The 22,111-nt window shown below is 40.9% G+C and overlaps 1 protein-coding gene across 1 annotated transcript in view; it reads right to left on the bottom strand.

The window, feature by feature from the left end:
- LACE1 (lactation elevated 1) overlaps window positions 1-22,111 on the bottom strand; it is a 57,207-nt gene that overhangs the window by 4,008 nt on the left and 31,088 nt on the right. Inside the window, exons 9-14 of the mRNA XM_010004349.1 lie at window positions 16,996-17,041; window positions 16,719-16,728; window positions 14,445-14,472; window positions 14,077-14,159; window positions 10,954-11,024; window positions 10,597-10,697 (exon numbers count right to left, since the gene is read on the bottom strand). Coding sequence (XP_010002651.1) covers window positions 10,597-10,697; window positions 10,954-11,024; window positions 14,077-14,159; window positions 14,445-14,472; window positions 16,719-16,728; window positions 16,996-17,041 — 339 coding nt within the window. The remainder of the gene's footprint in view (window positions 1-10,596; window positions 10,698-10,953; window positions 11,025-14,076; window positions 14,160-14,444; window positions 14,473-16,718; window positions 16,729-16,995; window positions 17,042-22,111) is intronic.

The following is a 22,111-nucleotide window of genomic DNA, read 5'->3' as shown; positions in this document are numbered from 1 at the left end:
ATCATACTAAATCATAAGTAGACCTGCATTCAATCCACCCAAGACTAACCCAGATTGAATAAAACCTTATGTTCCATGTACTGAAAGCAACAGCAAACAAAAATACAATTTCTATAGCAGTTTCTTTCTTCACAGTTTCACCTGTAATGATGAAATAAAAATCACTAATAAGAACTTTTTAGTTTCTCTTTGTGTATCTAAACCATCAACAGAAGATATGCACTAACAGCAGCAGCTCATTCAAGTCCACATGCAAACACATTCATTTAAAATGACTTTTTCATTACAGGGAAGTTAATATTGCTAATATCTTACAAACAGGAAATAAAAAGATACCTTCTCTAACTGAAATGCTTGACAAACTGACTGTAGGCCTTGTGAAACTGCTTCACTAGATCCCTCCTGCAAGAAGCTATTGGGAGCTGTTATTAACAGCTGTCCCTGACCAGGACTTTCTGTTTTAATGTGTTTGGACTTCCTAAAAACTGTGATCTCTTCACAGTAGCTGCATGGGAAGTGTCTTTACCACTTTGGCAAAAAGATAGAGCACAGAGAGGAACCTGCTTCTGCTGCTGGGGTAGGGCAGGGAACCTGTTTGCTCATTCCCTGAACCGTGTCAATTCTAGAGAGACTTGGAGATGTTTCACTGTCTTTGTTACAGCCTCTACTTCAATGGCTTGATCCACAAGATTTTAGATGCTTCATGATTTAGTATGTCCCTGTGTTCAGTTTTGGGCCTACAAGAAGGACGTTGAGGTGCTGGAGCGTGTCCCAAGAAAAGCAATGAAGTTGGTGAAGGGTCTGGAGAACAAGTCTTAAGAGGAGCAGCTGAGGGAGCTGGGCGTGTTTAGCCTGGGGAAAAGGAGGCTGAGGGGAGACCTCATTGTCCTCTGCAGCTGCCTGACAGGAGGCTGGAGCCAGGTTGGGGTTGGTCTCTTCTCTGAAGGAACAGGTGATAGAATGAGAGGGAATGGCCTCAAGTTGCACTAGGGGAGGTTTAGATTAGATGTGAGGAAGAACTTCTTCACTGAAAGGGTTGCCAGGCCCTGGCCCAGGCTGCCCAGGGCAGGGGTGGAGTCCCCATCCCTGGAGGGATTACAAGCCCTGTAGATGTGGTGCTGAGGGACATAGGTCAGTGGTGGCCTTGGCAGGGCTGGGTTAATGGTTAGACTTGATGATCTTAAACATCTTTTCTAACCAAAACGATTCTGTGATTCCACGATTTAGATGGAAGAATGAAAACTCTATACCAGTGGTCCTTAGGCCAGCAAAGGAGAGTGAAACCCTGATGGCATTCCAAAAGTCCTTCTGAAAATGAATGAAATAAGCTAGAGCTCCTCACCAGCTAAACCCCCAGGCAGGTCTTACAGTCTCTGGCTCCAAGCTAGTTCTTCCATTTGCAGCTGGATAAATCACTCTGCTTTCCCTTTCACAACCACTCGGCTTCCCTGGGGCATCTATGGAAAAGAATTACTACAAAAACTTTTAAGTGTCTAAGATCAGCATCTTGTACATCCATAAAGTTATGAATGTTTTTTATTTTCTCCCTCTGTTTCAGTTCCCCAGCCACTATTAGGGACTTCTTAAAGAGATACCAAGAAAATAATCATCCTTGCCCCATCCCTGGCAGTGTTGAAGGGCAGGTTGGATGGGGCTTGGAGCAGCCTGGGCTGGTGGGAGGTGTCCCTGCCCATGCAGGGAGTTGGGACTGGATGGTCTTGAAGGTCCCTTCCAACCCAAACCATTCAAGAATGATGATGATGAAGGTATTACTTCTTCTGAAGTTGCTAATGAAGCTACTGATATTGACACATAAATATCTAATCCTCCTATTAAAAGCCTACCCTGATGAATCTGGCCCTCTGAACAACATTCTAAAAACAACTTGATTTGGTGTTTCTGGCACAGATTTTGGTTTTCTTTCATCAATTACCAATCAAAACTCAACTTCAGACCCGTAACACATTTCTGAAACAATTGCCACCATTTGTCACCAGCTCTTTCCCATGCTGCAAGAGAGATGAATATATATATTTTTAAGAAACATTATAAGAATCTTTCCTGGCATTACTGTTCTTCCATGTGTACATTAGGTAAAGCTGTTGCAGATTTTTGTCAGGAGCTCTGATGCCAGGAGTCAGTATTTTAGAGGCATCAGCCAGATGCAGGACACATTAGCACTGTCCTGGGCTGCACTGCCCACAAAGTGTTTCCTCCACTTCAGCCTGTTGACTGAGTCCTCACCCTCAGATGTTTTTGTTTCTCTGTCTACTTAATGCATTTTCAGCTGTCATCATCTCAGTTCAAGTAGGGTGTTTATTATCTGGAGCACTCCATGGACTGTTTTAAGAGTTAGTCATCTCCTGCTTCCATTATATGATCCATTTAATTAAAAAATAAAGCATCCTCCTCCTTTGTTGACTCATCAGTGAGAAGGTAGCTCATGGTTGGGAGATTGTCTGAAGAACACAGAATGCTTTAGTGATGGGAGAAAAAGATATTTCATCTCAAGAGAAAATTTATATTTGTTGATGCTGGAAGATAATCCAGGGCCAGTTCCCATAACGTCCTGAGGCTGGGGAGGAACTTTTTACCAGGGTGTGAAGTGAGAGGACAAGGGGGATGGATGAAAACTGGAGGAGGGGAGATTGAGGTGAGACATGAGGAGGGAATTGTGGAGTGTGAGGGTGGTGAGAGCCTGGCCCAGGTTGCCCAGGGAAGCTGTGGCTGCCCCATCCCTGGCAGTGTTGAAGGGCAGGTTGGATGGGGCTTGGAGCAACCTGGGCTGGTGGGAGGTGTCCCTGCCCATGCAGGGGGTTGGGACTGGATGGTCTTGGAGGTCCCTTCCAACCCAACCCATTCCATGGTTCTATGACTTACATTTGCATCACTGTTGGTATAGAATATTGAGGCTTTAAAATCAAGTTCATAGGTACATTTTATTTTTTAAAGCATTTTCAGCTGAACTTTGGATACACTTACAACTGCTGAGAAGAGGGATAAGGAGAAACAAGCTTTTAATACCACGTTGTTGAGCTCAAGGCATCAGATCTGGCCACCCAAAAAGCCTTGTACAATTTGTCAAGGACAAATATAAACTGCATTTTGCTTGTCAAGAACCAGCCCCTTACAAAGCACAATAATGGCAATTTTTCATTCACACACTAACTGAGGGAAAATATTAATGATGTTTTGCAACAGTCTGACCTCTGGCAAACACACCCCTTGTCTTTATGGAGAAACTGAGGGGAACTACAAAGGCCACAAAGAATAGGGCAAGCTAAGGTTAGTATTCACATGTTCAGATAAGCCAGTTGTCCTGGTTTAACTGACCAGGACACCAGTAAAGCAAACAGGCAAGTGTCTGGATTAGATCTTAACTAAACTAGCTGAAACTTGGAATTTTCCCCAACTGGGAAACCAGGATTTAAACATGGATGCACACAATAATGTCCCAGGGTGTTTTCTACCACGTCCTCTGAATGTCGCATCAGCACTGAAACCTGTTTTTTATTTTTACAGCCATGAATGGACAACTGGTAATTACCAAGATCTCGTGCATTATTTCAGACATAAATAACTCTTTACATGCTTAAAAGGAAAAAACCTGATCTCAAGACATGAAAGAAGAAAAGCAAGACTTGAAAACTAGAAGGGCACCAACTCTATCTCCAAAGGTCTTCAGGTATTAATTACAAAAGTACCTATTATGAAAATCCCACTTAAAGCTACATGTTCCAAGCAGTATAAAGTTACCAATTGTAATTTGCTGTTTTAATCTGTTATGTATTGGCTGACATTTCATGCAATCATGTGACACCACAGTGGAAAATGTTTCCATGTTTCCCTTTCAAACAGCATTTTCATTTTATTTCAAAGGAGACATCACTGAATTAGAGAAAGTTTTACAAACTCTTCAGATAAAAAGATCATATTGCAGAAGTTATTATCTAAATAAGTAATGGTCTGAGCAATTTCAACCCCATCTCCTTCGTCCTACACCAGCAAATAGAGTTTATAGGTCTGGCTTTTTACCCCTCTGGAGGGCAATGTAGCAGTTACCCAAGACCAGACCAGAAGACAGAATGACACAACGATGTGACAGTGTCATTTGAATGATGAGCTATTTCTCCAACATAATCAAAGCCTCCATCTTTTCAGACACTGATTCCTGCAAAACTTAATTCTTCCTTCTGGAACCACAAAGGGGTCTGGAAGGGCTCTTTTCATCAGAGAAGACAGTGATAGGAAAAAGGGGAATGGTTTTAAACTGAGAGAGGGGAGATTTAGGTCAGATATTAGGAAGAAATTCTTCACTCTAAGGGTGGTGAGGAGCTGGAATGTGTTGCCCAGGGAGGCTGTTGATGCCCCATCCCTGGAGGTTTTTAAGGCCAGGTTGGACAAGGTTTGTGCAGCCTGGTCTAGTGGTTCCCTGCTCATGGCAGGGGGGTTGGAACTGGATGATCTTTGAGGTCCTTCCCAACCTTCATGATCCTAGTAATAGCCAAAGGAACCAATTCCCCAAGTTCTGAGTACAGTGGTGCCTGCTTGTGCCACAACTGGTATGTGGAAGTTGCAGAAAACTCCACCAAAAAAATAATCTTCCAAGATAAGGCTGCAACAATTTGGTGTCATAAAAAATAACCTCCCAAAACAACTGATTCCCTTCATTACACTCACTTCTTCCACTACCTTCAATTAAATGTCTTATGAACTATGAACCATATTTAACACAGGAAATAAGTTTAACTAAAGTTAACTGCATGAACTATATCAAATTACATGTTATCTTGAGTTGGTGTCAGAGATGTTGACAGTATCAACTTTTTCACACAGACACAAAATTTTGCTATCTTGGAGTTACTAGATGGGAAGCATGTACAGGAAAGTTCAAACAGAGCTGACATCCACCTTCTACTTTGTCACAGTTTAATCATAGAATCATTAAGGTTGGAAAAGGCCTCTAGGACCATGAAGTCCAACCACCAAACCAACCCCAAACAAACCATGTCCCAAAGTGCCACATCTACACATTTTCTGAACACCTCCAGGGATGGTGACTCCACCACCTTCCTGGGCAGCTGTTCCAGTCCCTGACCACTCTTCCAGTGAATAAATTCTTCCTAACATCCAGTCTAAACCTCCCCTAGCACAACTTGAGGCCATTTCCTCTCATCCTATAGCTGGTTATTGAAGGCTTAAAAGAGACTTCAACTGAAAACTACTAAAATGAAGACTGCTCCTGTCCTAGCTCAAACCAGGATACATTAGAAAACTAGTTTTCATCTTAAAACTTCCCAATTCTGGATGGATGCCTCACACTGACTGCATATGAACATGCATCTCTGAGTGTGAATAAGTATTTCTTTGAAAAAGTTTGAGTCAATTACTGTATTTCTGAGAGTGAATTTATTTTCAGACATAGCTCCTCAAGTTGTACTTCTCTGTAGGAACAGCCCAGTGAGGAGCTGCAGTGCTTCCATCCCTGCTATGGACCAGGAATGTCAAATTGAAAAGAAAGGTTGCTGGGTATCAAGGATGTCTTATACACATCCTGTGAAACCCCACAGACATCCAAGGAAGTTAACAAGCCTTGGAAAACTGCAGTCTGAGCTCCCTGCACAGCCTGATGGCATGTGAGGTATTGTCTGCTCCCCAGGGCAAGAGGGGCTGAGGGCAAAACATCCCCTCAAGATGGACAGGGCATGTTCCTCCCCAGCTGCTGACCCCTCACTGCAGGTGCAGGGAGACAAGTGCCACCAGCCAGGGGCCAGGCTCCCTCACATCCCTGGTTTCACAGTATCACAGAATGGTTTGGGTTGGAAGGGATCTCAAAGCTCATCAGGTTCCAACCCCCTGCATGGGCAGGGACACCTCCCACCAGCCCAGGTTGCTCCAAGCCCCATCCAACCTGCCCTTCAACACTGCCAGGGATGGGGCAGCCACAGCTTCCCTGGGCAACCTGGGCCAGGCTCTCACCACCCTTAAGACTAGAGAGGATCATGAGATCCTGCAATGTCCTGAATTTTAGAGCCAGCAAAGCCTAAGAGCGAGAGCATAGCTCAAACACAAACACCTCTTCCTAAATTGACACCCTGTTTTGACCCAAAACACAGAACAAGGAGGCTCTGCCACTTCTTCCCTGTTTCAAATGCATGAATTGTGCTTTCTCTTATTTTTTTTCCCCCCTGAATCTCTCTGTGGTGTCTGGATGTCATCATGCTTTATTCTGCCAGATTTAGGAGCCCATTAGTACTTGTGGGTTTTTTTCCCTGGGAAAATGGTTGTACATTATAAAATAATCTTCTCATCCTCTTTTTGATAAGCTGATCAAATTGAACTGTAAAAGTCTTGTCAGCTGAGGGCACAATTCTCCAGTTCAAATTATCTGTGGCTTTTTAAACAGCCTCTTCAGGTTTTGCAATGTCTTCTCATGTCAAAACCACACTGAACATTCTGCTTTCAGAGATGCTTTCAAAATTCAGAGAATCTTTCTACCATCCTTTGTATTTCCACCCTACCCATTCCACATGAAATCAGACCTAAATGTTCCAACACTGGACCTGAAGCTCCTTTTGAGTTGTTTGTCCATTACAACACTTCAATCTATTTCCAAGTCACTACACTCAGGACAAAATCTCCTCCTCCTGTAGGTGTGACTTGTGTTCCCAATTTCTGGATGGCAAATTTAGTGTTTGTTCAGATTTTAAACAGCCAAAACAAAACATATCCTCTCCCTCCTCCCCAAAATTCTCAGTTCTGCTGAGAAATAAACTGCCTACAGCACCCTTGTTTTCATTGCTCCTCCCATACACCCCCACACACACACACACATTCTGTATTTACAGCAAATTTGTGTTAGAATCTGTGCTGCAGTCAAACCTGCTGAGGAAAAACCTGTTGTACTGGGCTCAGTATGAAAAGGTGCTTGTTAGAAATGAGGGGGGTTCTTCCTCCCCACGTGCAGGACCCTACACTTACCCTTGTTAAACCTCATGAGGTTCCTTGTCTGCCCAGCTCCCCATGTCCCAGTGGATGGCAGCACAGCCCTCTGGAGTGTCACAGACCCTCCCAGTTTGGTGTCACCAGTGAACTCACTGAGGATTCACTCTGTGCCCTCATCCAGGTCATTGATGAAGATGTTGAACAAGACCAGACCAAGTATTCACCCTGTAGCCACAAGGAAGGGCTTGACTGACAGCCCAAGCAAAGCATCCCAGCTGCAATTTAGAGCTGGTGTTGCAGGAACCAGTTAACTGATCACAGAACTGAAAAGAAGATTTGCAGTTGGTTTTATGACTGTGATAAGACCTGGTGACAAGCCTGATAAATGGGAAATTCTCATGAATGGGGGGGAAAATGAGCTAGAATTGATATTACTGAAACCTTGTGGGACAATTCATAAAAGAAGTGTGGAATCAGTGCTTAAGGACAGAGTGGCCAAAAGAGGTGGAGGACAATATGCAACATTAAAGACACTGGTACCTGCCTTAAAGTTAATTAATGCAAGAACCTTGAATACACAGCAATCAGTTGACTAATTAACAAACCCAAGAGGAAAAGGGTGTGCTGCAACCAGAATGAAGTGCATTGCTTTTGGAGCACTTGGCTGTAAAAGAGCATATTAAAAAAAAAGCTCCCATTGCATGGGAAGCTTCTGGTGGAGATGAAATGGAGAAAATGGTGACATGTAATTAGCCTGAAAACAGAAAATGATAATTTTTTGGCATCAAATTTACTGCATCCAGTAGAAGGGGGTTGGGTTTGAGCAGCTTCATGGGAGCTTATGGTGAGGAATTCATCCAGGACTTTGTGTTGCCCAGGGACAGCCAGTCAGTTACACTCAGTGTAACAAAAAGATACTTCCCAACACTGACATGACATATTTGAGTGCTGAGGAAGAGTAATTAAAAGCAACAGGGCAATATGATCAAAACTAACTGGAATAGGATGCATAAATAACAACAAAAAAAGAACAAGAAGCACTTTTTGAGGAAGAAGATGAAAGTCTGTCCTGTGTCACTGCCAACACAATCAACTAGTACAAAATAAAGAGCAGCTAACTAGGAAGTGTAGGAAAACTAAAGAGAAATTAAAAATCATGGGCAAATAGGTCTGTTTAGATGTAAGACTTAAGTAAAATGGGAGTTAGGACATGGTTTATGTTGCCTGAAAGTTATAAGCTTATTCCTAGCTTGTGATGGCTGAACTTTTAATAATGATGTGGAAAAAGGAAAAGGTTTTGCAAAAAAAATTAAATACTTATTCTAGGTGATGCAGAGTGAAATATTCATTTCACTAAAGGATAATCAAGTAACTTTCAGTCTGTTGATGGTTAGCATGTGTTAAAAATAACCTGAAATACTTTATGAATCACTGGAATCCTGGAAATCTGGGCTGAGTTCTCCAACTGCCTTTTTATTTTTGGTAAGTATTGGAGTGCAAGAGAAATGCCACAGGACTAGAAGAAAATAAGTGTGTGCCCAGATGAACAAATAAACAACCAAAATGTACATAACTGATATAACTGCAGGCTGTCAGTCAGGGTTTGGTCCAGAAAGGGCAATGGAGAAGCTGGTTTTGGATTCCCACAGTCCATAACTAAGTAATGGAAATTAAATGAACTCCAGTTTCCCTGATTTTGTGGAAAAGGCTGGCTTTTGTAGATGCTGTTTTGTACTATGGAACTGGTATTATGCAGTGTCAGGAAAGTATTTGTTAAATGGATTGGTAAGTTAGTTAAGTAACACAGAAAAAGAATTGATGATCCAAGGACTGGAGCAGCTCTGCTCTGGAGACAGGCTGGGAGAGTTGGGGTGTTCAGCCTGGAGAAGAGAAGGCTCCAGGGAGACCTTAGAGCACCTTCCAGTGCCTGAAGGGGCTCCAGGAAAGCTGGGGAGGGGCTTGGGACAAGGGCAAGGAGGGAGAGGACAAGGGGGAATGGATGAAAACTGGAGGAGGGGAGATTGAGGTGAGTCATGAAGAGGAAATTGTGGAGTGTGAGGCTGGTGAGAGCCTGGCCCAGGTTGCCCATATTTTCATATTGCCTTTAAGAACTTAAAGTTCTAAGGAAAGGCCTAAATTTGGACCAGTAAACTAGAGCTCAAGAAGCATGTATTGCCAGTTTCCTTCTTCTACACTCTAGTTTGCATCAAGTTGAAAATGAAGGCAATTTCTTAACATGAACCCCACCACTTAGTTTTAAACTGGAAGAGGGTAGAGTGAGGTGAGACATGAGGAGGAAACTGTGGAGTGTGAGGGTGGTGAGAGCCTGGCCCAGGTTGCCCAGGGAAGCTGTGGCTGCCCCATCCCTGGCAGTGTTGAAGGGCAGGTTGGATGGGGCTTGGAGCAGCCTGGGCTGGTGGGAGGTGTCCCTGCCCATGCAGGGGTGGGACTGGATGATCTTGAAGGTCCCTTCCAACCCAAACCAGGCTGTGATTCTACATACAATTCTATGGCAACAGGAATTTTTTCACTATTGCAATGAAGCCCTCTAACATTTTATATTTGTGGAAAAAATCCTAAAGGCAACTCAAGCCATTCATTCAAATTTAATGGACAGTTCTGAAGTTCGTAACCACTTCTCCAACTATGAAGTGAGCACTGTGATACCACCTTACCAATACATTGATGGAGTATATCTGAAGGTTCATCAGTGATCTCAAGTGAAAAATCCTGGTTCAGTAAGTATCTGCATATAATAATTAAAGGTAGAAAGAAATGGAGGCATTTGCAAAAGCTGGCTTTGTCAGAAACTAAAAACCAATAAAGCTTAAAAACTTCAGTCTGAAACAAAACCAGTGAAATTTCTGCTCAAATACTTCTCAACTTGGTAGCTACCAGGGAGTGAAAACACATGACAAGCAAAGGACTGCTCAGCATCCTGAATGAAAGGTGCTGTTGGCCCAGTTTTGAGTTATGACCATTAACCAGTAACTCCAGGTGTCAGCAGAGGTCACTGAGCACAATGCAGCTTCTGGGGACTGTCCTCAAACTCACTGGAGGTCACACACAGAGCCAGCTTTTCAGGAATCACACTCCACATGTTTAACAGAGAACCTGGCTGTATTTACCAAAATCTGGCAAATTCTGAGAAGGTTTGGTATGAAACAGCCCTTGTACAGCGACTCCCAACCACAGCATGCAACAACACCTTTACTCTAGTGCTGCCAGGGTTACTGCTGCTTTGCTTGAGCATCAACTTAAACCCCAGATTTTAAAGAATATTTGAATGCTATTTACATATTCATATGTTGTGGCTACTAATATCCCAGCAATGATGGTAACCCAGGCACCTGCTGTATTAGGGACTTTGAAGACAATGTGTGATAAACTTAAGAGTCAATTTACACCATCATTACAAAGGAAATTATTCTTGTTATTTTTCTTTTTTTTTCCTGTTAAATTCCAAAACCTTTCTGTCAAGTTAACAAAAGGCCTTTTTAATTTAGCACAACTCGGGCAAACAGCAAGTGTTTGTGTTTGGGGTTTTTTTAGGAGGTTGTTGTGGGGTTTGTGTTGGGTTGTTGTGGTGGTGTTTTTTTTTAGTGTCCAAAGTCTGAGGGTTCACTGATCTAGATTGGACTGGGTACTCACTCTGTCACACAGCTCCTCAAAGGTGAAGTCTGCAATGGTTCCACATGCTTTATTCAGCCTCAGCTCTCTGCCTTGCACTTTTAGAATCCTTGGTCTAGTTACTATGGGAACATGAACAAAGACTCAATCTTCTCTGGATAATTACTATAAAATTCATCTCTTACAGATAGGAAATGCATAGCTTGATGAATAATAGCACATGATTCAACACATAAATTAGACAAAATGCTGATACAATGACTGCCACTTGAGTGTGGCATCAACCCATAGACAGCAATGGAACTTATTAATTGGTCAGTGGAGATTGGGCATTGTGTTCTAAATGTATTCTCTTTCAAGAGAAATTAACTTACGTACAATCATTTTGTTTCTGAGCCAGCTCATCAAACAACTTATCCATGACAGCCTCCACATCAGCTTCACTTGTGCTACAGTGAAAAGAATAATAGAATATGAAATTAATAACACTTGAAGCCAACATCAAACAGCTGCCTGAGCCTGCTTAGCTTTTTGCCCATAAAAAAGAGAACAGGATGTTATGCTCTAAATACAAACATTAGATTTAGAATACACTTAAAAGTAGAGAGTATTAACTCTCAGGTAGATGATTCTGCCTTATTTGCATACACTGAAAGACTTCTGTTTTTTGAGCTGTTTCCAGTAATGAGGCAATACAGGCAGAGCAGATCCATTAACACTCTGTGGACACAATGAGTAAAAAGGCTTCTGGCTCTATCTTGCATGCAAAATTAGAGCAAATAGACAAGGCAAGGCAGTCAAGCACCTGAAGAAGCATCCTTTGAAATTTCTGAGAGGGGACTTTGGGAAATGAAACATTGGAGCAGCTTTATGTGTGTGTGTGGGAAACAATCAAGTCAACTGATTATATTGATCAGACAATTTGCTAAGTTAAACTAAGATATTAAAAATACCAGCATGATCTCTGCATTTGTAATTTTAGCTGTTTCCCTCCTTTGTCCCCAGTACTATTTGGGAAATTTTCTCAACTAGTTTGAAAGCTGAGAAGAGCAAATTAATGATACAGCAGCCAATAAGCTAGAACCAGGATCTAGGATGCTTCACTAAAGCTTCTATCATCTCAACTGGTGTGAAAAGTCTGCTTTTCTAGATGGTGGTTGCACAAGTTGTGTTGCTTGACATAGTTCTAGAGCTGCTCTAAACAACAAGTGATGATCAGCAGGTTGCACAATTATCTTCTTGTTCATTAAGCCTTAAGCACCTTCAAAATAACAGCAGAACTGAAACAACCACTTTTTAGCTCAAGCCTAAGAACAGCAAACCTCGGCGATACAAAGAATTTGGAGAAAAACCCCCACAAACTTCAGAAAGTGTCATTTAAACAAGCAATTTAAAAAAACAAGAACCTTTTCTGAAGAGGTTACATAAAATTGCAACTTCAAAAAAACCCCAAAAGTCTCTCAATCTCCATGTTTGTGTGCTGCTTTTCTCTGAGAAAATGCCAAATGAGTTTTATTTTTATATATATATATATAATTATACATCAGAGAGTAAGCAAATATGTATGCATAGAAGTCTCAGAAAGTCTGATGCAAAGGCTACAAGAAGAACCAGCCAAATATGATGCCCAGGTGGATTTTTTGCCAAGAAAGTGTTTTGAGAGCAGATACCCAAGACTGAGATCAAGGAAACTGCTCTGATCAAGGCTCCTCTACTTGTGTTTCCCTGGTTGCTTTCAGCTGAATATGGAACAGCTTGAAGCAGCCCAGAGTTCCCTATTTAAATGAAGACCACATAAATGAGGAAGCATCAAGTTGATCTTGGAAATAAAAGTCACGATGATACTAAAAGTATTACCAGGGGAATGTGAAGGTGTTGAACAGAACATCTTGCTTTGGGGCAAGATTGCTAAATAAATGTCAAAAACCTGTAGCAAAATACTGTATAGCACCTGATTTTAAAACAAAACAATCTCCACATACTGTGCTGTTTCTGCAGAGTTGAGAGCTCCAATGAACAATACAAGAATGAAAGAGATTCCCTCAGAAAAAGACAGGATGAGGAAGTATCTTCTTTCCATTGGCATCTACAAGATGTGTTTAATTCTTTTTTTCCCTACTGCTTGCTAACATTTACATGACACGTTCTAGAGGTCACCAACATCCTTCCAGTAACAGAACATGAAACTTATCACAATCTCTGCCATTCCTTTGATCCCAAGTTTTACAGCCAGATACCATGAAAGACTTGGGCTAGGTGCTACACCACCCAGATTAAGTCAGGCAAGAATATAGAATAAGAGTTGCTTTTCTTGAGTTCATAGACTCACAGAATGTCTGAGGCTGGAAGGGACCTCTAAAGCTCATCCAGTCCAGCCCCCCTACAGTGCACAGGAACCTTTTTAACTAGATCAGGTTGCTCAGAGGCCTGCCCTTGAATGTCTCCAGGGATGGGGCCTCCATCACCTCTCTGGGCAACCTGCTCCAGTGCTTCTCCCCTGTGTTCACACAGTCACGTTTTGTTTGGAAATACAGAACCTGCATTTGACCTGTTTTCCATATATAGATTTTGGTTACTTCCTTCCAGAAGCAGAAGGAGTTACTTGTTAATCTGCTAAGCTCTGCTCCTCCTCCTGGACAGACAACTACCATTGCTAACTTTATCGTAAGTGATATAGACTTGCTTTGTTTCAAGTACCTGTCACACTAGTGAAAATGCTGCACTGTTCCTAATGGAAACATGATTTTTAAATCAATATTGTGCCTTGGGTTGCAAGATAAGATGGGTATAAATCTCATTTAAGTTTCTGTTGTCTGCTTTGCTCAGGTGGTTATTGATTAAATAATCTAAGAGAAAATAGGAGATACACAAATGTCTGCAATGCAAAGGTTTCAAAGTATTTTTTTAAAAGATTTTCTATTAGGCAGCTACAGCTGCAATGACAAGCACAAATGTGAACAAATTTTAAAATATATTTATTTGCAAATACAGAATAAAGTGCTAAAGAAATTATTTCATGATAAACAGAAACAATCTGTCAAATAGGAGGGTGTTTGGTTTTGTGGGGTTTTTTAATCCACAGTACTGGAAACACCCAACATTAAATGAATCCTTGTCATTGGATTTCTATAAATACTTAATTACTTAAATACAATAAAGATGCTCCTCTATTATAAGAGAATTGTGCAATCTCTTACAAGAGGATATTCATTACTTTCTAACCATCTGTCACTTCAGTTCTCCAAACACCACACCTCCCCAAAAAAATCTAATTAGTTTTTATTCAGTCACACATTAGAAATGATGCCAGTGTGGATACTGAAAATGTAGTTTAATGAAGTTAATATCGAGGCACAATGGAAGGCATTTTGCTGAACAAAAAGGACCAGAAGGCAAAGAAAGGAAAAGTCACACTCTGCTAATTCTACTGTACATTTTTCATTTCCCATTGACTAGGAAAATTATTGGCTGATAAGAAGGTAAAAAGAGAGATAAACTCACAGGTAGTAAAGTTTTCCAGCAGCAGGAAGCACTTGTTTCCTGTAGTCTATTCCAGAATCAAGCTGGATTGTGCTGCAGTATTTCTACAGAGAAACAAAAATAAAGAATAATTTTCTTCAAGCCAAAGCTGGATTTACTGTTGTCTGTGTCAGGCAGTGAAGACACTGCCAAGAGAAACCACCAACATGAACAAGAGCTGCAAAACTGAAACTGAAGATCACAAAATTGAAATCTCCTTTACAATGACAAGCAAAGACATAAGCTGGAAATCATTCACATACTCAGAATAAAGAAGTACCCGTTTTTAAAAGTGAAGCAACTGGAAAAGTCATTGGAAGCACAGGGAATGAACTCAGGGTGGGTATTACTTGATCTCTCTGTGCAGTGCTTTGTTGGCTAAATAAGTAAAAATAAGGATTTTCACATTACAGAATATACAAGGAGAAAACAAGGAGCAATAAAAGTTTAACAGACCACAAATTCTGGCAACAGACACAATTGAAACAATATCTACTTTATAAGCTAAAAAGAACTTTATCTTTCTCTTCTGCTAAGAAGATTAAACATTTTATGAATCAAGCATCAACCATATGAACACCACCAAGTCCTGATGCAAAATGGGCTGAAGGACAAAGGGGAATAAACAAAGCTCTATATTTTTTTCATCTTGTCAGTGTCTGAAGTGACTCAGAAAAGGAGCTTTTTCTCCCCTTTAAACAACCTGTAAGATTCCAAGTGCAATAAAGAGCCCCCTGAGTAGTCACAAGAATGACTTCTGTTGGAAAACTCAAAACCAGCTGTACTGAAGGGTGCTTTTTTTGACTCAAGGCCTGAGGCTGAGGGCAAAATTCTCACTAACCTCAGTGGGATCAAGATTTTACACCCCCTGGCAAAGGGAATAGCTCTGCTTCTGTTATTACCATTGCCAACATACATAACTTCTGGGTGTTATACAGCTAGAAGGAAAAGAAGCTATAAAGGAAAGGGAGGAAAAGTTGTAATATTTTAGAAAATATACCTCTATCAGCAATGGAATTAAAGCAATAAAACTTCTTATTTTGTAGGTAATTCAATACCATTAAAATTCTCTGGATTGCTAGAACCTACTAAATTACTCTGCACTAGGAATTAGGAGTTTATCTTTAATACTCTCATACTTTCATATTCTGTGTGTCCAATTTTTCAAGGCCTCCTTGAGGCCATTCAAATAGCAAAACTGGAAGTGTCAAATCTCATTTATAGCCACTACATTGGAAGGGAAAAAAAACAACAAAACCAACACACCAAAACAACAACTTACATTTTAGAACTCTCCTCAGTGATTTAAGGAACAATGGCCCCATTAACAAATGCACTGCAGAGGACTTAGAGATAACAAATATCTGCAGGAGAGACTTTGGGGACTCACTGCACTAATTTTTTGCCCTTGGCTATTAATGAAGCCTCTATACATATATTAAACCTCCAGCTTCTCTGCAAAGATACACAGCTGAAGAAAGAAAGGGGGGGGAAATAATCACCCTGAAAACACAGAATCCCAGGAAAAATCCCTATGTCTTTCATTGCAGTAAGTGAAAAAGCCATGCTAATCAAATCATTATCTTGGGCTAAGGCTACTGCAAACACAATAGAACTGGTGCTACAATATTATTATCATCTAGTCCCTTTCTTTCTCAGAAAGCTGACAAAGAAAAGAGAATAACAGAGCAGAAGAAAAAAGTTCCAGAGGCATGTAATAAGATACACAAGGGAGGGAGGATGTTTAAGCTTTTCTTCAGCATCAGGCTGGCAGTCAAGGCTAGAAGGAAGGTGGCTGAAATTTCACAGCAAAGCTGGTGGACTTGGCTTTTCTTTGCCAGGCACTGATGTTCAGAACCTTCCTGCCTCATGTTTTATTTCTCCAAAGTATTAGATTAGCTCAAGTATTATTTTCTTCATGTTGGGGGGGGGAATAAGAAATCACATTATTACAGCTATGCAAACTATAAGATTATTTAGATTAACTTTAGATACTCAGATATTTAGTAACTCTGCTTATCATTTCCCCCTGAAAATAAGAGACAGGAAAATTTGCATGAATTCAGCCTCATCTCTCTGGCCTTTAAAATGGGTTTACAAACTCTACTGCTCTCTCAGGGGGTTGTGTGGCATGTAGAGTGAACACAAAACTACATCTTCTTAAGGGTGTGGGATGGATATGGTGCATGGTTTTTTCAAGAGATTTGCTTTAAACGTTAAAAAGCCATCATGCAATCAGAACAGGTAATAGAAGGAAAGAAAACACATCAAAATATTCTGTACATCCAAGCTAGACAGTTCAAATATTAGATTCAGAAAAATGAAAAGCAGATCCATGGTGGCATGGTATGGGGAAACAAACAGGGCTTACAGCTGCAAGAATGAAACACTGAACCTCAGAGAAGGTGCATGTCTGAGCTGGCACCACCATGGACCTTCTGTCCCCTTCACAGGCGGCGTCACAGAACTAGAAAATCATTTACAAACTCTGCAAATCTGGGGAGGGTGGGAGGTGGGAAGTAGACTTCTCTGCTTTTTACCCTTCATCTTTTTGCAGCACGGGGAAAAACCCTACTAAGATTACCTGCAGAAGTTCTAGGGTCTCTCTCCATCTTTGGATGAACTCCTCCAGAGCTGATGAAACCCTACAGATGAGATTCCACCCTCACGCTCACTAATCACCTGCCAAACAACTAACCTGAGTGCTCAGATGGTTAGCACTTCTCTGCTAAAGCCATGGCTTTAACTCCTGGTTTCCATTTAAACATGGTAGTAACTATTAGTTTTCATTTAAACATTCAGATTTCATTTGCTTGGGCTAAACACCTACTTTCCCTTTGAAATAAACAGTTAAAATCAAATCTACACTTAAGTCTTCTCTGCTCTTTTGGAACCATCTACCATTTCCAACACATTTTCTATTGAGATATTTCAAGTCTGACTTACCCTATTCAATTCAAATGTAGAAAATTAATTAGTCATACAATTTATTTTGAAGTCATTTATGTATTTATGTCTACAAGGAACAAATACAATTACAGAATTGAAAATGCAATTAGTAAGTTAAAAATACTGCATGATCAGGCACTTGTTTTCACTCAAGTGGCAGGAAAACTTCTGATTCCAGAAGAAAAAAAGACAAAGCCTTAAGAGACAGAACACCTCAAATGACAATTTTCAGACAGAACAGATGAAACTAGATCTTCAGTATACCTGCTGTAGAAAGTTACTAAATGTAGACAATTAAAGAAATTGTGTTTTTCTTTCTGTAAGCACCTAAAATATTCCTCTGTTGCTGCAATCAAGAAAGGCAGCTGTTCAAATGTTTAACTGCTCAAGAAATTTAAGTACACGACATGATGGGCTGGTAAGAGGAGGAACAAAAGTTTCAGGAAGTTTCAAAAGGCAGTCAAAATGAACTGAGTTATCTGCAAGAGCTCAAGATGTGTGTTCCCCATGTATCACAAAAAGGCTGAAGTGCTCCTAGATTGCCTTGAGGTCCTCATGACACACTGCACTAAATACAGTGTGTCCCTGTGAGCTCAAATACTGTGATCAACCCATGACCCTTGGTAGGGCAAGAGAGTAGATACCACAGAATCATTTAATGGTTTGAGTTGGGAGGGACCTCAAAGCAAGAATTTCCTTCTCATGTCTCACCTCAGTCTCAACAACAACAAAAAAACCCACAACCCCAAAAACACACAAACAAAACCAACCAAAATCAACATAGAAAACTATACAAATCATCCTGTTGGCCCACAGGACCAGACAAACCCCATTGGGGACCTGCAGCGAAGGTGTAAGGGAAGAGAGATATGAGACGGCTTCACTTAGGGACGATCACTACCTTAATTCCTACACCTCCTGAGTTTCCTCAGCCCTTCACATCCAGGTCAAACCAGACACCTGGAAATGCAGCAGTAACACTGTATCTGCAGCATCAAACACTTTCCAGGTGAGTAAAGAAGAGTCTAGTCCTGTCCTCAGCCATGCAAAGCTCTTGGCCTCTGTTGTGGTTCTTACCAAGCACATTAGAACACCTACTATTTATTAACAACTTAGTCCATAACTGAGAAGTGCAACTTCTACCCACACTTACAGAGCAAAAGGAATAATAATTTCCACATAGGTCTCACCTTCCCTTTTCAAATGCACCCTCAGCATTTAACCCTTTGTATTAGCTTAGATCCAAAAAAGTCCTGCCCCACTAAAACACACCTCATACCTGACCTGCTGATTTGGTCTCCATTGACAACAAACAGGATCACTAACATTCCTTCTCTCCAGAAAATAAGGAGATGGTTCACTGGTGATCATTCTTTTCATACATTTACATCCAGCCTAAGAGAGACAAATTCTCCCGTGTCACACAACACGTAGACACATGATGAGAACCTTCAGGCAGCAACAGAGGCAGAGTTCCTCAGGTACACAGACCTCACCAGACTTCACCATTTTTATTTGTCATTATTCAGCTTCATGCAGTGTTAAGACTGTCAAACAGAATATTGTTTCTTCTTCCTAAAAGTTTCTTCTTAAGTGAGTTCAAGAAGAGGATTCTTCATCTAAATGATACCACTGCAGCTGGCATTTTCCCAAATGACTCTGAACTGTGCTTAGAACAAGAATCCTCTCAAGCAAAAAACACTATGTATCAGGAAAAAAAATACTCCTGACCTACAAAGCCTACCCACAGGTTTTAACTTCAGTGTCTCCAAGTCACTAGGCAAGTGATAATCACCAGTACGTTTTGGAGGATGAAACTGGTCCAACTGGGACTCACGAGCTGGGGAGGGCAGGTAGTTCCACAACCTTCTGTGAGAAGCCTATGAAGTCAAGTTCTGAAAGGAGATCAACCAGAGCATTAGCCACAAGCAAGGATGGTCCAGGGGCAGGACCTTCGAAGTGTTGCTCCTTTTATCCATGCTTAAAATTGGCCTTGTTAAAACAAAACAAAAAAAACCCAAGAGAGTAAATTGAGTTTGTACCACTCCTCACTTTCTGCTACACTGATCCATGGGAACAAGGAAACTTAAACTGGAAGAGGGGAGATTGAGGTGAGACATGAGGAGGAAATTCTTTGGTGTGAAGGTGGTGAGAGCCTGGCCCAGGTTGCCCAGGGAAGCTGTGGCTGCCCCATCCCTGGCAGTGTTGAAGGGCAGGTTGGATGGGGCTTGGAGCAACCTGGGCTGGTGGGAGGTGTCCCTGTCCATGCAGGGGGTTGGGACTGGATGATCTTGAAGGTCCCTTCCAACCCAAACCATTCTATGATGATTCTATGAAGATGTACTCAGGGAGAGGGAGAAAGAGAGATGGAATCATCAGGTATTTGGTGGTGAATAAAAACCTGGTCCAAGCATTGCTGGGTGTGCACAGAGTTTTCATCTCCCTGTTCAGATGTTGTTGAAACAGTAGACTTTAAAGAAAATGTCAATGAATCCTCCTAAGCACTAGACATGACCTCTGGGGTAATTAGCAATCATTCAAAAGCAACAAGACTAAAATGTTCTATTCTTTACTACTGTCAGCTCTTGTCTTGATCAGCATTTTAATAAAGATGGTTCATTGCTAAGACAGTTTCATGAATCAGTCATAATTACGTTCTGACACACAGTGAATAGTAAAGCAAAACTAAATATCACTTCATCAACCTTTCTAACCTTTATGCAAGTATTAACTGTAAATAATTTTTACACAATCTTACAACAGAAAATCTGCATATTTCTTAGCTTTGTACATACTCCAACCTAAGTGAATTTCCTGTGACCTATACCTGAAAAAAACACTTCCTTACAATCAGGCGTAATTATTTAGTCTCGCATGATATTCAGGTGTTGCCTTTCACAGATCAAATCATCTCCAAGTACAAAAGGCTGTTTGTGCTCCAAAATAGTGCTACACTTGAAGGGGTTAACTCATTTATTTTTTTAATGTCTTTATCCCCCCTCATTCTTCATTATTTGCAGTAACAAAATATGGGGAAATGGCTACAACAGCCTTAGACACTTGGTGCTTGTTCCAATTTGAAATATACAAAAAAACCAGCCACAAACAAATTTTGAAGAGAACTTTCCAAAGGTTACCCGAGTTCACAGGACAGTATCAGGGAAACTCATCATGCTCAGGTTCATTTTGGATTATAAACATTTTATTTGTGAATTATTTTTGAATGGACTTAAGAGCACAGAAACCACTACTGCCAACTATAATTTTTTTAATGAATCTGCCTCTTACACTCGTGACAAGATAACTTAAAACTTTAGGAGTTTGGCAAAGAGAAATGCAGAGCTAAAATGAATTCAATGCAAGTTGCACGAGTTTACATTACAGCTTTCAAACTTTAGCAACTAAGAAACCTCACTATTCTTGCTACCACAAGGAACATACGAGCTATTGTACAACTTTTCAATAACTTATTTTCATGTCTAGCTACAGATCAGCTACCCCCAAAGAAGAGGAAAAATAGACAATTGACTTGTAAAACAATGGTGCATGAATAGGAAAGAGGGAGACTTTTAAAATGTCCTGTTCTCTGAATAGTATTTCAGATACTCAGACAAAGGTGAAGGAATTCAGGAGGTAGAGATGTGGCTGTGCTGGGGTAGCAGACAAGCAGCCTCTCCTTTTTCCAGCCAGGGAGCAGAAGAAAAGCAGAGTCAGCCTCCCTGCAAGAGGAATTACACTGAACAGCTCTCCCCATTTCACATCTCTTGGGGAGGGGGAATAAATCTTCCTTGTAGAATAAGTATAAATAAATTAAAAAACAAGCCAAAACAAACCCACAAACCACTGCAGAGCATTCAGTTTTGCTAAAGAACCAATAATGACTGTAACTTGCAATCTCCTAATAAACAAGCTGAGCTGTGAAAAACAACTGCCAAGAGTTCACTCCCAATTTATAACAAGATGTTCCATCAGCTAAGGGTCAGATTCACCCCTAATACATGTACTTCACTGGAATTACACCCTGGGTTAAGTTATTTGTCTGGATTTCTGTTTAGCTTTTTTGCTGCTTTTTTCTTTTTAACATTTGATTTGTGTTTCTTTTCCCAGTATTAGCCTTTGCTCCTGCCAGAACTGTTGGCAGGCAGGGGAAGGAAAAAAAAAAAAAGAGTAGTATTGATTTACAAAACTGGATTTCCCAGAATAATTTAAAAAAAAAAAAAAAAAAAGTGCTTAAGATCTAAAGAAAGGCTAGAGATGCCTTACACTGAGCTCTGCTGAGGTCCACTGCCTCATTACCAACAAGTGAAAACTTGGGATGCATTTTGTTCCAAAGGAACCCAGAAGTCCCTGCTGGAAAGCAGGCTGGGGGTGCAGGGCCCCTTCCCTCCCCCTGGATCCCCACCATTATGCCAGCAGTATAAAACACTGCCTTTATGCTGACAACCCACAATGACTCTTCTTACATCAAAGCTTTTTCACCACTAGGGTTTTCCCCCCCTCCCCTCTGAAATTTATTCAAGCCAAGGGCAGGGAGACAACAATTCATACACACTAATTACACCTAATTATCTATTCCTTTTTTTTTTTTCTCCTTTCCACCAGCTTTGGTTATTTGCTATCTGGGTTTCTCACAACCTCCCCTTGCCCTGTCCATCCAGCTCAACAGTAAAGTCTTTGAAGAAAACTGTTGTGGCTTCTTAGAATTTTAACAATGTAAGGTTCAACTCAAATGAAATTATTCCATTCTTAGTTTTGACACATTTATGTGTTAAATATGAAGGCCTCTTGGTTAATTTGGCAAATTCCTCACATCTCTTCGTGGCTAGAATTGCTGGTAACACCCTCTCTTGTAGGAGCTTCTCCTCATGCTTTCTTTTCATGATCTAAATGAAATGTTTATTGGATTAAAGTTCTTCTCTGCAGACCTCCATGGTGGCCTGTGACAAAGAGCTTAAAAGCTTTATTAATTGGCTCGGGCTTTTTGGAGGGAGGCAGGACCTCATTTCACATTACATCACAAGCAAATAAAACTGCCACGTGTAATTAGACTAATATACCCTGATACAGC

The sequence above is a fragment of the Chaetura pelagica genome, unplaced genomic scaffold (genome assembly GCF_000747805.2).
Source record: "Chaetura pelagica isolate M959 unplaced genomic scaffold, ChaPel_1.0 scaffold118, whole genome shotgun sequence".
NCBI classification, from domain to species: domain Eukaryota; kingdom Metazoa; phylum Chordata; class Aves; order Apodiformes; family Apodidae; genus Chaetura; species Chaetura pelagica.
The sequence above is the reverse complement of the archived record's forward strand: the minus strand, read 5'-3'. Positions and strand labels throughout refer to the sequence as shown.